Genomic DNA, 14,541 nt, shown 5'->3' with positions numbered 1-14,541 from the left:
AAGGACCTTACGGAGATGAAGAGGACATGAGAGTTCGGTTTCAGTGTAAAACCCTAGTGTAAATCAAAACCCATCCAAATAACCAAAATGAAAGGAAGATTATCTATTACCCAAACAGAAAAGGAGCCATGTCTCTAAAGCAGTAATTTATTAGATAATTTCTAAAAGGACGTCTTCAGGTAAAGTTCTCCATGCCAGGAATTTCTCTTTATATCTCAAATTTAGAGGAAAGGAGGGGTGGGATTTAAAGAGTAAACAGTTTTCTTTCTTTTGGTGGGGGGGGGGGGGGTCGGGGGGGGAGTTCAATACCTGCTGTAAATCAGAGATTCCATCAGCTCTCAAAGGATCAGGATTTAAAAACTGCAGTAATCTATAAAATAATCAAAAGGATCATTTGAAGGAAAAAGAAGTGCTCTTCAGTTCAGTTACTATTCTAAATTTTCCTTGACAGAGGTAAAATGAACTACAGGCCTGGCCACAACATTACCACTTGCTCTGTTCCACGCTGTCCATTGCTACATGAGGGCTGTGGCGGGTCTGCCAGGCTCGTGTTGCCCCTCCCCCTCCCCCACTGGGCCCTGCTCTGCAGAGCAGTGCCGATCCCAGGACCACTGGCTCTGAACAAGGAGAAAGACTGCATGATCACTAACTCGTGTTCCTTCTAAGAAACCCACTGCCTCCTTCCTTTTCTGCGGTTTAATCTTCAATCACTTCAAGGTTCTCTGGAACCCACAACAGACTGATAGGATAACTGATGTCATTTCATCAGAGGGTTCTAAGTAAAGGGCATGAGGCTAAAAGGAATGAGCCACATGGATAATGCAAAGTCTTTGGGTCAAGGAAAATAACCTGTTGGAGCATCACTACTTCCAGGTATCAGGTGGAGGGATGCCTGGGTAGGAGGATGTCAACTCTGGTGCATGAACAACCATCCCAAGACCCGTGGGCTCCACAGGGCAGCGTTCAGAGCCCTTGGCCATGGATACCGTGAGGCCCTCCTGCTGGGATGTCACAGGGCCACAGAGCAGCCTCCAGGGAGTCAGGACACCAAGATGGCCATAGGTCAACGACCCTCTCCCCAGTCATCCCAGTTAGCGGCTACTGTACAATCTACCCACTTCTGAACCGTCTTAGACGCTTTGTCACTCTGATGGCTTCAGAGCAGCCACAGTTACTTGGAATGTGAGAGTGTTTTTAGGCTGGTAGGGTAAGAAATCATAAAAATTGGTACAAAAATACATTGTGGATTAAACAAGTATAAAATAACGAGATTACTGTTAACAACCTGCAAGTGAGTACTTTGTGAATCTGGCAGGACAAAAAAAAAAACAAAACTTCCCAAGTTTCACACTATAAATACCTACTTTCTCCAGCAGGTGGTAGATCCACTTAACATCAGAAAACTAGGAAGAAAGTAAGTGCCAACCCATATAAAATCAACAGCCCTCAAAAGATCAACTATATTTAAATTGTTTCATAAAATTGTTCACTTGACAAGAGATTCAGGAAGGGGAGGCAGAGAATGACTACTTATAGTAGAACAAAACTTTTAAACAGAAAAATCTGCCCTAGCAAATGGAAAAGAAAAAACTAACCTCAAAGCCTGTAGAAGACACTGTGTATGTGCTGTGCTGTGCTCAGTCGCTTCAGACGTGTCCGACTCTTTGTGACCCTAAGGACCGTACCCCGCCAGGCTCCTCTGTCCATGGGATTTTCCAGGCAAGAATACTGGAGTGGGTTGCCATGCCCTCCTCCAGGGGATGTTCCCAAACCAGGGATTGGACCTGTGTTTCTTGTGTCTCCTGCACTGCAGGTGGATTCTTTACCCACTGAGTCACTGGGACTGCAGGTTTGAAATTAATAATAAAATCATATATCAATTCTTCCTGCTTATAATTTTTCTACAGTTATTTCAATAAAAAATTTAGGCCAAGAAAAAAAAATCCATACTTCACACAGCCATTCTTCTCATTGTATTCTTTCTTCTCAGCTGATCTAAGTGGCTTCTCACTTGACTTCTGACATGAAGCACTAAAAATCAAAAACATTTGCTAAAATTTCTGAATCCATTTACTCCAAATCTGAAAATACCTTTATTTTCTGGGAGAAAATTTGAGAGTACCACTACAGAATAAGTGGATCAACTTAAGTAAATTCTTTGAGAACTGAAACTGAGTCCTTTGAGTATGAAGACCATTTTGACAGTCCTCAGGCTGCCAAGAGGGAGCAAGCCCCCTACAGCTTCTCTCCCTTACGGATTACAACAAAAAACTCGGGATGAAGTATGAAACCACAGGGGAGGAAGTCCCAACGTGAAAAACCACCAGAATCATGGAGGGTGTCCTGGCTTTCACATTTCTCTATTTCTTGGTGTTGACACAAGGGTGGCCCGCGTTGCAGAATGGTGCAGAGGATGCAGACGTCAGAAAACCTGAGAAAGTCATCCATCAGTATTTCGGTATCTGCAGGGTACTGATTCCAGGAACCCCAGGGATACCGAAATCCAAGGATGCTCAAGTCCCTTATATAAGATAGTGTCGTACAGCGGACCCTCCGCAATCAAGGAATCTGCATCAGTGCAGGTACAGGAGCTTCAGATGAGGACGGCTGAAATATTTCAAGCCAGAGAACAGAGAAGAGAGGCCTGAGACCAGTGGGTGTGAGGAATCCTGGCCCTCTCCCCTCTTGTCCTCTCCTGGCCCTCTCTCCTCTTGTTCTAACCCCAAGGCCAGCTCTGACCATGGAGCTGCATGTAGTGATACTAATCACACACATGGTCACTTAAAACCCCAAGAGAAAACTTCTCTCTCCCTCTAATGAACCAGGAAATGGGGACCCAGTGGTCTAGAGACTGGATGAGGGAAATTTTCCATCTTTTCTTCTTCTTTTATTTCCATTGCTATTTTATTCCACAAGCAACCCCAGTCACACGAACTGCATGGTAGCTTCTCCACACGCACCAAAAACAACTATCTGGTCAGAGGAACAGGGAGCGAGAACATCTAGAAAATGGTGAATGTGAGGAAAAGTCCTGGGGAAAAAAGAGATAGAGAGCTGGGGGTGGGGGGAATCCCATACCCACCCCAAGTCCCACTCCGATCCCAAACTGAGCATGTCCAGAACAGACCCAAAGCAGCGGACCACAGAGTTGGAAACAGTGTCACCATCACCACCCACCGCAAGTGAGGCAGAGTTTGAGGTCTGAACCCTAAGGGAGTGACGACCTCCTGCTAAAACAACGAAATCAACATTCTCCAGAAGATTCTAAACCAAAGTCTCATGCCATAATATTCAAAGTATCTAGAGCACGATCCAAAATTACTCAACATACAAAGAATAAGGAAAATCAGGTCAGCTGTAGAGGGAAAAAATAACCAACAGGTGCCAACCCCAATACAGCTCAGAAGTGTGAATTATAAAACACCCTAGAGGAGCTATTATAACCATGCTCCATAAGAGAAGGAAAGGTGAGCACTCTTAAATGACACAATCAGAATTTTATTTTCTTCTCAGCAAAAATATAAACTATAAAAAAATCAAATGAAAATTTTAGAACAAAAAATATAATACATCAGATAAAAACTTCAACGGATGGGCAAAATGGAGATAACAGAAGAGTTAATTAAACACAGACCAGTAGAATTATTAATATAGAACAGCAAGAAAAAATTGAAAAAACGAACAGAGCCTCAGAGACATTTGTCTTATAAGAATCTCAAAAAAGAAGAAAATGACAGAAAAAAATATTTGTAGAATAACACAGCTGAATGCTTATCAAATCTGAGAAAAAGACTGCCGCTGCTGCTTAGCTGCTGCACAGTTGTACCTGACTGTGCGACCCTAAGGACTGCAGCCTGCCAGGCTCCTCTATCCATGGGATTTTCTAGGCAAAAGTACCAAAGTGGGTTGCCACACCCTCCTCCAGGGGATTTTCCCATCCCAGGGATCGAACCCGGGTCTCCTACACTGCAAGTGGATTCTTTACCATTGAGCTATCGGGGAAGCCCCAGCGAAGACAGAAACCTACAAATGAAGAGCCCTAATGAATCTCAAGCATAAGAAAAATGAGAGAAACTTCATCAAGACATACAATAATTAAATTGTTCAAGCCAGCAATGAAGAGAAAACCCTAAAAACAGAGGAAAAGACATGCTGAAAACAGGAACAAAGGAAAAATATGATGGTAGATTTTGCATTGCAAACAATATGAGCAGGCAGATGGTGAAGCAACATCACTAAAATACAGGAAAAAAGAAATTTAAAGCTGGAATTCTAACCTAGTAAAGTTTTTTCAGACATATAAAAGCTGAAAGAGTTCATCACCAGCAGACCCAAGAAATAGTAAAGGAAGAAATATAATACAAGGAATAGTAAGGAAGTCCCTCAAGTAAAAGGAAAATGGTACCAGACAGAAATCTGGATCTACACAAAAAGTAAAAAGCATGGATGATAGCCACATAGGTAAATATACGATAATTTCTCTTATTATTTATTTAAATCCCTCAAAGAAGAACTGTTTCAATAGGAACAATAATAGATTCCAGCATGTTTAACAAATGTACAAATACAATGTATGACAACACTAGCATACAGTCCAGGAGGGAGAAATGGAAGCTTCCTATTTTAAGATCTTTTACTCCATACGAAGTGCATAATATCACATTTTCCCATTAATATCACTGGCATGGATCTTGCTGAGGACAGGGTTACAAAGACTTGGAAGCTCATCTTCAAGGATACAAGAAACCATTCTTCACCTTCCACCAACCTGAACTGCCATCGGGCCCACATATACCCTCCCTTCACATCAAGACATCTGCCTTACAGACATAGTTCTATCTGACAAGGTAACAAGGAGACTCCAGAATCACTACCACTTTTTGGAAAACTGTGCTGCTAGCCAGCTGTCAAACATATTTATTTTAAATATATGCTTCATCAAAATTTCCAGGGTCACTCTTTTTGAAAACGAATATTCTCCCATCATCAATCTTACAGAACACTGTATAAAACAATATTATACTTAAGTCTCTAGTCAATTACACTAGATTTTCAGATCATACCTTGCAGCTGGTGTGTCTGGATTGGCATATATGGTTATGCCTCTCTTTGTTGGCCAGCACACTGAAGATTCAACACACTGTAAAAAAAAAAAATTTTTTTTCAGGACGAATATTTATGCTAGCAACATACGTGTTCTTGAGGCATCAAAATTCCCTGGGAGTTGTCCTCATAGACAACCATCTCAGATAAGGTCCAGGCAACACAGATATGAAGAGACCAAGAACTGGAGAGGCCACCACTATAAACACTCGACTGAAGGGTCCAAATAGCAGGCAGCCAGCCTTTCAGACAGTCAGTGTTTAAAACGTCCTGGAATTACTTTCACTTGTCTTGCTTGTCAAGGGAACTGGAGGGACAGCTAAGACTTGACCTTAACTATTAAGAGTGTCCCATGATTCCAGATACTTATACCCTTGTTTAAGTGAGAATATACACCCAATTTCGTCAAGTGGTCAGCAGGCCAAGAACAAGGACTTGAAAAGGGAAGAATAAGGGTTATCCTGTTCATCTGAAACAGAGTAAACTTACGTTTTTTTTTTCATGAATAAAACTATCATAGCCACAGTTTTGGTTCCTGGTAGATTTTAAAGGAGAATATTCTAAAACGAACACTACATAAACTTTATATTTAATGAACATTTTAAAACAGCACCTTATTTACATCTTTCAAGGAGATGTACTGTTGTTTCTTTTCAGATTCTTTTTTAGGTGAACCTTTCAATGAATCCATATTACAGTTTACAGTCTTATCTGCAATAAAAATAATAACAAAAATTATCTTAGGAAGTGTTATAAATAAATAGAAAACAGGACCAAAAGGATCTTACTAAAAAAGTGTTATCATAATAAAACCTTAATACATAAAATTGTTATGGTATAAGATTTTGTATCAAACTTTACTTGAGGGGATTAAATTAAAAAATCTTGTATCCTTATTGGGGAAAAGAAAAAGAAAAAAAATGTTGAAAAAAATTCCTTACTGGGTTACTAACAATTTAACCATTATTTATTTTCCCAAACTGGCAGACTCTATTTTGCAAAGGAGGCCAGAACATGATTCCCAACACACATGCTGTTCTCACAGTGTGCCTTCCACACTTCTCCCACGGAGACGTGGGCTCATACTCCTTTCCCATAAGCCTGGGTGGGCTTAGAAACACAGATGTGATGTTACGTGACTTCCAAAGCTGGAACACAAAAAAGTCATACGCTTATGATCTGCTCTCTTAAATGCTCACTTCTGTAACCCAGCCGTCGTGTTACGAGGAAGCCCAAGCAACTGCATGGAAAGGCCACTACATACATTTCAGATGATAGCCCAGAAGAGACAAGGTAGACTTCAGATCAAAGAAGGAGTCATTTAATAATGACACATATCAATTCATCAAGAGGACATAAAACTTCTAAACTTCTGTGTACCTAAGTGACAGTTTCAAAATATATGAAGCAAAAACTAACAGAACGGAAATGAGTCATAAGTAAAGCAATTGTATAGCTGGAGATATCAATGCCTCTCCAGTAGCTGATAGACCTGTAGACAAAAAAAAAATCATAAACACAGAGAAGACCTGAACAAGACCATTGACCAACCTGACATAACTAATATTTACCTAACACTCGCCCCAACAGCAGCACAACATGCTTTCTTCTCAAGTACACACACAGCCTTTTCCAAGTGAGACCATATCCTGAGTCATAATACAAGTCTCAATAAATTTTAAAGGATACAGAATACTCAACTGAGAATCCTGAACAACTTAAGGGGTCAACAGAGATAGACAGTATAAATAGGAAAAAGAAAAGCAATTAGAATCTCCAAGAAGAAATAATGCTGTCATCTTATATTTACCAATCTTACATTTCAAAGCTCAATTTAGCTTCCAGTTTCTATCCCAGCATGTAAGGAGGCTGGAATTCACCACTCCCTCATAACAGTAAGTAAACAGCTAACCCAAGTGAAAAATAACAACTCTTCTTATATCTGACGTAAAAGATGAGGCCACAGGGCAAACCTTCTCACCTAAAACTGGAGAGACAGATAATCACAACTAATTTGAGCAGAAATCTCCATAGAACCTAGCATCAGAGAAGGAAAATCTGAACTGTATGTTTACCAGCTACTGGAAGCTAGTGTGGGAAAGTAAATTAACAATTCCAAGAGGACCCCCAACACTTTGTAACTCTCACTTACTGGAACTCCATAGCTTCTCACAGTGAAGATCATATAAAAATCCCCTTGGGGCTTAGTAGGGGGAGAGGAAAATTAACCTTTTTGAAATATGCCACTGCATTCTGTTCTCAGCAAGGTCTGCCCTCAGGAGAAATTAACCAGAGCCTGAACTACCCGGACTGAACAGACTCGTTCCATATCGGGAATGGAGTACATTAAGGCTGTATATTGCCACCCTGCTTATTTAACTTATATGCAGAGTACATCGTGCAAATGCCAGGCTGGATGAAGCACAAGCTGGAATCAAGATTGCCAGGAGAAATATCAATAACCTCAGATATGCAGATGACGCCATCCTTATGGCAGAAAGCGAAGAAGAACCAAAGAGCCTCTTGATGAAAGTGAGAGAGGAGAGTGAAAAGTTGGCTTAAAACTCAATATTCAGAAAAGTAAGATTATGGCATCCGGTCCTATCACTTCATGGCAAATAGATGGGGAAACAATGAGAGACCTTACTTTTTGGGGCTCCAAAATCACTGCAGATGGTGACTGCAGCCATGAAATTAAAAAACGCTTGCTCCTTGGAAGAAAAGCTATGACAAACCTAGACAGCATTACTTTGCCAACAAAGGTCTGTCTAGTCAAAGCTATGGTTTTTCCAGTAGTCATGTATGGAAGGGGAGAAGGCAATGGCAACCCACTCCAGTACTCTCGCCTGGAAAATCCCATGGATGGAGGAGCCTGGTGGGCTGCAGTCCATGGGATCGCTAAGAGTCAGACACGACTGAGTGACTTCACTTTCACTTTTCACTTTCATGCATTGGAGAAGGAAATGGCAACCCACTCCAGTGTTCTTGCCTGGAGAATCCCAGGGACGGGGGAGCCTGGTGGGCTGTCATCTATGGGGTCGCACAGAGTTGGACACGACTGACACAACTTAGCAGCAGCAGCAGCATGTATGGATGTGAGAGCTGGACTATAAAGAAAGCTGAGTGCCAAAGAACTGACGCTTTTGAACTATGGTGTTGGAGAGTCCCTTGGACTGCAAGGAGATCCAACCAGTGAACCCTAAGGAAATCTGTCCTCGATATTCTTTGGAAGGACTGATGCTGAAGCTGAAACTCCAATACTTTGGCTGCCTGAGGAGAAGAACTGACTCATTTGAAAAGACCCTGAAGCTGGGAAAGATTGAAGGTGGGAGGAGAAGAGGACAACAGAGGATGAGATGGTTGGATGGCATCACCAACTCAATGGACATGAGTTTGAGTAAGCTCCTGGAGTTGGTGATAGACAGGGAGGCCTGGCATGCTGCAGTCCATGGTGTCGCAAAGAGTTGAACACGACTGAGCAACTGAACTGAACTGAACTACCCAGGCTTTATCAGAGACTAATTGCCTTGGGGGAAGGGAAATAGCCGGACTGGTTGGATGTCTTTGTAGTCCAAGGGACTCTCAAGAGTCTTTTGAACTGTGGTGTTGGAGAAGACTCTTCAGAGTCCCTTGGACTGCAAGGAGATCCAACCAGTCCATTCTAAAGGAGATCAGTCCTGGGTTTTCATTGGAAGGACTGATGCTGAAACTCCAATACTTGGGCCACCTCATGCGAAGAGTTAACTCATTGGAAAAGATTCTGATGCTGGGAGGGGTTGGGGAAGGAGGAGAAGGGGACGACAGAGGATAAGATGGCTGGATGGCATCACCGACTCAATGGACATGAGTTCGAGTGAACTCCGGGAGTTGGTGATGGACAGGGAGGCCTGGAGTGCTGCGATTCGTGGGGTCACAAAGAGTCGGACATGACTGAGCAACTAAACTGAACTGAACTGAACTGCCTTGGGGGAAGGGAAATAGCCCATCTATTTCCCCACTCCTCAGGCCACCCTAGCCCTCCTAAAGAGGAGAAGTGGAGGTCTGAAAAGCACATGTGAAGGTCGCAACCCAGATGCAAAGGCTCAAAAACATGGAGATCTAATCACAGCTTTAAAGGATGCTTCTCCTCCCTCTATACCTTACAACTGTACCTCTAAAAGCCCACCTCTTACCCAGAATATCATGTCTGGCTTTAAATTAAAAAAAAAAAAATTGCAAGGCCTACCAAAAAGCAAAAAAAAAAAAAAGACAGTTTGAAGAAACAGGGAAAGAATTAGAACCAGAGTTAGAGCAGAGATGTTGAAACTGTCAGACCAGAAATTTAGTACAACTCAGATCAGGAGATCCTTATTGAAAATTTCAGGCTTAAATTGAAGACAGTAGGGAAATCCACTAGGCCATTCAAGTTATGACCTAAATCAAATCCCTTATGATTATACAGTGGAGCTGACAAACAGATTCAAGGGATTAGATCTGGCAGACAGAGTGTCTGAAGAACTATGGACCGAGATTAGTAACACTGTCCAAGAGGCAGTGACCAAAACCATCCCAAAGAAAAAGAAACGCAAGAAGCCCAAGTGGTTGTCTGGAGAGGCTTAACAAATAGCTGAGGAAAAAAGAGAAGCACACAGCAAGGGAGAAAGGGAAAGATATACCCAACTAAATGCAGAGTTCAGAGAACTGCAAGGAGAGGTAAGAAGGCCTTCTTAAAGAAACAGTGCAAAGAAACAGAGGAAAACAACAGAATGGGGAGAACTAGAGATCTCTTCAAGAAAACTGGAGTATCAAAGGAACATTTCATACGAGGATAGGTAAGATAAAGGAGAGAAATGCTAAGAACCTAGCAGAAGAAGGTATGAAAAGGTGGCAAGAATACACAAAAGAACTATACAATAAAGGTCTTAATGGCCCAGATAATCACGTTAGTGTGGATAATCACTTAGAATCAGACATCCTGGAGTGTGAAGTCAAGGGGTCTTCGGAAGCATTACTACAAACAAAGTGGAGGTGATGGAATACCTGCTGAGCTATTTCAAATCCTAATAGATGATGCTGTTGAAATGCTGCACTCAACATGTCAGTAAATTTGGAAAACTCATCAGTGGCCGCAGGACTGAAAAAGGTCAGTTTTTATTCCAACCTCAAAGAAGGACAATGACAAGGAATGATCAGACTTCCATACAATTGCATTCATTTCACATGCTAGCAAGGTAATGCTCGAAATCCTTCAAGCTAGGCTTCAGCAGTAGTTGAACTGAGAACTTTCATGTGTACAAGCTGGATTTCTAAGAGACAGAGGTGCCAGAGATCAAATTGCCACATTCACCGGATCATGGAGAAAATGAGAGACTTCCAGAAAAACATCTACTTTTTCACTGACTATGCTAAAGCCTTTGACTGTGTGGATCACAACAAACAGTGCAAAATTCTTAGAGATGGGAATACCAGACCACCTGACTTGTCTCCTGAGAAACCTGTATGCAGGTCAAGAAGCAACAGTTAGAGCTGGATACAGAACAACAAATTGGTTCAAAATTGGGAAAGGAGTATGACAAGGCTATATATTGTCACCCTGCTTATTTAACTTATATGCAGAGTACATCATGCAAAATGCTGGGCTGGATGAACCAAAAAGTTGGAATCAAGATTGCTGGGAGAAATATCAACAACCTCAGATATGCAGATGGTACCACTCTAATGGCAGAAAGTGAAGAGGAACTACAGAGCCTCTTAATGAAAGTTTAAAAGGAGAGTGAAAAAGCTGGCTTGAAACTCAACATTAAAAAAAAACTAGTATCATGGCATCTGGTCCCATCACTTTATGGCAAATAGAAGGGGGAAAAGCAGAAGCAGTCAGTGACGTATTTTCTTGGACTTCAAAATCACTGCAGACAGCGACTACAGTCATGAAATTAAGACACTTGTTCCTTGGAAGGAAAGCTATGACAAACCTAGACAACATATTAAAAAGCAGAGACATCGCTTTGCTGACAAAGGTCCATATAGTCAAAGCTATGGTTTTTCCATGTACGGATGGAAAGTCATGTACAGATATGACAGATGGATCATGAAGAAGGCTGAGCACCGAAGAACTAGTGCTTTCAAATTGTGGTGATGGAGAAGACTCTTGAGAGTCCCTTGGACTGCAAGGAGATCAAACCAAGCAATCCTACAGGAAATCAATCCTGAATATTCATTAGAAGGACTGATACTGAAACTGAAGCTCCAATACTCTGGCTACCTGATGTAAAGATATGACTCACTGGAAAAGACCCTGATGCTGGGAAAGACTGAAGGCAAAAGAAGAGGGCGGCAGAGGATAAGAAGGTTAGATAGCATCACAGACTCAATGGACTTGAACTTGAGCGGACTCCAGAAGATAGTGGAGGACTGAGGAGCCAGTCCACGGGATTGCAAAGAGGTGGATACAACTTAGCAACTGAACAATAGTAACAACAAATGATTACTATGCTAAGGGTTCTAATAGAACAAGCAAACAATATGCAAGAATAGATGGGTAATATTAGCAGGGACATGAAAATTATAAGAAAGAATCAAGAAGAAATGCCAGAGATCAAAAACACTAACAGAAATGAAGAATGCCTTTGATGAACTTAGTAGACTGTATTCATCTGTGGCAAGAATCACTGAACTCGAGGATATGCATATTACAGAAGGAATAAGTCAAGGCAAATTTAAGGTTTTCTTTTTTGAAAACAGATATAACAGATAACAGTTTGTTCAAAATAATAGCAACAAAGTATTTCATTATTTATGCATATACATATAAAATATGTAAATATACATTTATTACAAACATACCCATATTCATGAAAAGAATAACAACAATGGCACTATGGCCAGGCAGGAGGAATTATGAATACTTTGCTGTTATAAGGTACTAGCACTACCTGGAAGGCGGTTCAGTGTTATCTGAGAGTAGATTGGACTGGTTGTAAATATTGCAATATCTAAGGCAATCATTTAAAAAAAGTGAAAACAGAAGCAAACTGATGTGCTAAGAAAGGAAAGAAATCAGAATTCTGGAAAATGCTCAACTAAAGCTATAAATGACAAAAAATGGAAGACAAGAATAAAAAACAAAGGCAATGAATAGAAAACAGTAACGAGTTTGGCAGGTATCAATCTAACTAAATCAATCATCACTTTAAAGGGTATTGGTCTAAATTCACCAAATAAAAGACAAATATTTATACAAATTCTAGAAATTTGTATAAGTCAGTCTCCCAAGGCAAAGGAAAACAGAAGCAAAAATAAACAAATGGGACCTAGTTAAACTTACAAGCTTTTACACTGCAAAGAAAACCATAAACAAAAAGACAACTGGGAGAAAATACTTGCAAACATCATGATTGATAAGGCTTAATTTCCAAATATATACAAGCAGCTCATACAATTTCAACATCAAAAAAACCCAACCAATTAAAAATGGGCAGAAGGCCTAAACAGACTTTTCTCTAAAGAAGACATATAGATGGCCAACAAGCACGTGAAAAGATGCTCAACATCGCAAATCATCAAAGAAATGCATATCAAAGGCACAACGAGTCAAGAGGAAGGGGACATATGTACACCTATGGCTGACTTATCTTGATATACAGCAGAAATCAACACAACATGTAAAGCAATTATCCTCCAATTAAAAATGAATTTTAAAAGGCACAATGAGGTATCACCTCACACCTGTCAGAATGGCCTTCATTGAAAGTCCATAAACAGTAAATGCTGGCGAGGCTATGGAGAAAAGGGAACCTACCTATACCGCTGGTCAGAATGTAAACTGGTGCAATCACAACGGAGAAAAGCATGGAGGTGCCTTAAAAAACTAAACAGAGTTGCCATATGGTCCTGTAATCCCATCCATGGGTGTGTGTCTGGAGAAAACCATAATTCGAAAAGACACATGCACCCCAGCAGGACAGCACTGTTTCCAACAGCCAAGGCATGGAAGCAACGACAGATTCATCCATTGACAGATGAATGGATAAAGAATATGTGGTCCCATTAAGTTGAAAAGAAACATGCACCCCAATGTTCAGAGCAGCATTATTCACAGTATCCAAGATATGGAAGCAATCTATCCATACCCAAATAAAGAAGATGTGGTGTGTATACACACACACACACAAACTGGAATATTACTCAGCCATAAAAAGAATGAAAATTTGCCATTTGCAACAACATGGATGGATTTATGCTTAGTGAAATTAAGTCAGGGAAAGACAAATACTGTATGATATCTCTTATATGTGGAATCTAAAAAAAATTAAAACTAGTGAATTTATCAAAAAAGAAACAGACTCACAGATGCAGAGAACAAACTAGTGGTTACCAGTAGCGGGGAGGGAAAGGGGAGGCTCCAAAAAACAGCAGTGGATTAAGAGGTACAAATTACTATGCATAAAATAAATAACCTACAAGGATATACTGTACAGTACAGGGAATATAAGCAATATTTTTAGATATCTATAAATGCAGTATAACCTTTAAAAATTGTGAGTCACTATGTTGTATCCTTGAAACAAATAATATTATACATCAATTGTACCTCAGTAAAATTTTTATAGCTTAAAAAAAAAGCTAAAGTAGCTGTATTAATTTCAGATAGAGTAGACTTCAGAACAAGGGAAAATATGAAGGTCAGAAGCATCACACAGTAATAAAGAACCCAATTCTTCAAATGTCTTCAAAAAGACATATGAGACTTAAAATTGTGTATGTGCGTAACAAGAAAGCATCAAAATACGTGAGGCAAAACTGATAAAACTGCAAGGAGAAACAGATGAGAACACCATTACAGTTAGAGACAGCAACAGCTCTCTACCAAAAATGAACAGACCCAGCAGGCAGAAAATCAGTGTAAGGGTATAGCAATTCAACAGCATCACCTCAACTGGTCAGAACTGGCATCTACAGATGATTTCATCCTACAGCAGATACTTTCTTCTCAAGCTCAAGTGGAACTGACACTAAGACAGACCATATAAAATACATCTAAATAAACTTAAAGTGGAAATTGTACAAAGTACACTATCAGACCACAACGGAATTAAACTAACTTAGTAACAACAAGATAGCTGGAAAATCCCCAAATACTTGGAGAGTAAGCAACCCACTTCCATATAACACATGGATCAAGAAGAAATATCAAGAGAAATTCTGAAATGTTTTTAACCAAATGAAAATAAAAATACAACTTATCAAAATTTATGGGATTCAGTGATGGGCAGTTGACAGCATTAAATGTTTGTATTAGAAAAGAAGAAAAAATTTAAATTAATAATATAAGCTTCCACCTTAGAAAACTAGAAAAGAAGAGCAAATTAAATATAAAGTAAGCAGACAAAAAGAATTAAATTCAGAGCAAAAATCAATGAAAATGGAAACAGGAGATCATCTGCCACAATTGGGACATGC

At 40.2% G+C, this 14,541-nt stretch overlaps 1 protein-coding gene across 3 annotated transcripts in view; it reads right to left on the bottom strand.

Moving 5' to 3' along the window:
- The window catches only part of TDRD12 (tudor domain containing 12), a 75,741-nt gene that overhangs the window by 32,455 nt on the left and 28,745 nt on the right, over positions 1–14,541 (bottom strand). For all 3 annotated transcript variants that reach the window (XR_011561528.1, XR_011561529.1, XM_070770902.1), the window contains exons 9-12: positions 5,717–5,814; positions 5,064–5,140; positions 1,951–2,031; positions 310–370 (exon numbers count right to left, since the gene is read on the bottom strand). Coding sequence is in view for 1 of the 3 variants with exons in the window: in XM_070770902.1 (XP_070627003.1) it covers positions 310–370; positions 1,951–2,031; positions 5,064–5,140; positions 5,717–5,814 (317 nt within the window). In the remaining 2 variants the exon portion in view is untranslated. The remainder of the gene's footprint in view (positions 1–309; positions 371–1,950; positions 2,032–5,063; positions 5,141–5,716; positions 5,815–14,541) is intronic.

The sequence above is a fragment of the Bos indicus genome, chromosome 18 (genome assembly GCF_029378745.1).
Source record: "Bos indicus isolate NIAB-ARS_2022 breed Sahiwal x Tharparkar chromosome 18, NIAB-ARS_B.indTharparkar_mat_pri_1.0, whole genome shotgun sequence".
Lineage (NCBI taxonomy): Eukaryota > Metazoa > Chordata > Mammalia > Artiodactyla > Bovidae > Bos > Bos indicus.
The sequence above is the reverse complement of the archived record's forward strand: the minus strand, read 5'-3'. Positions and strand labels throughout refer to the sequence as shown.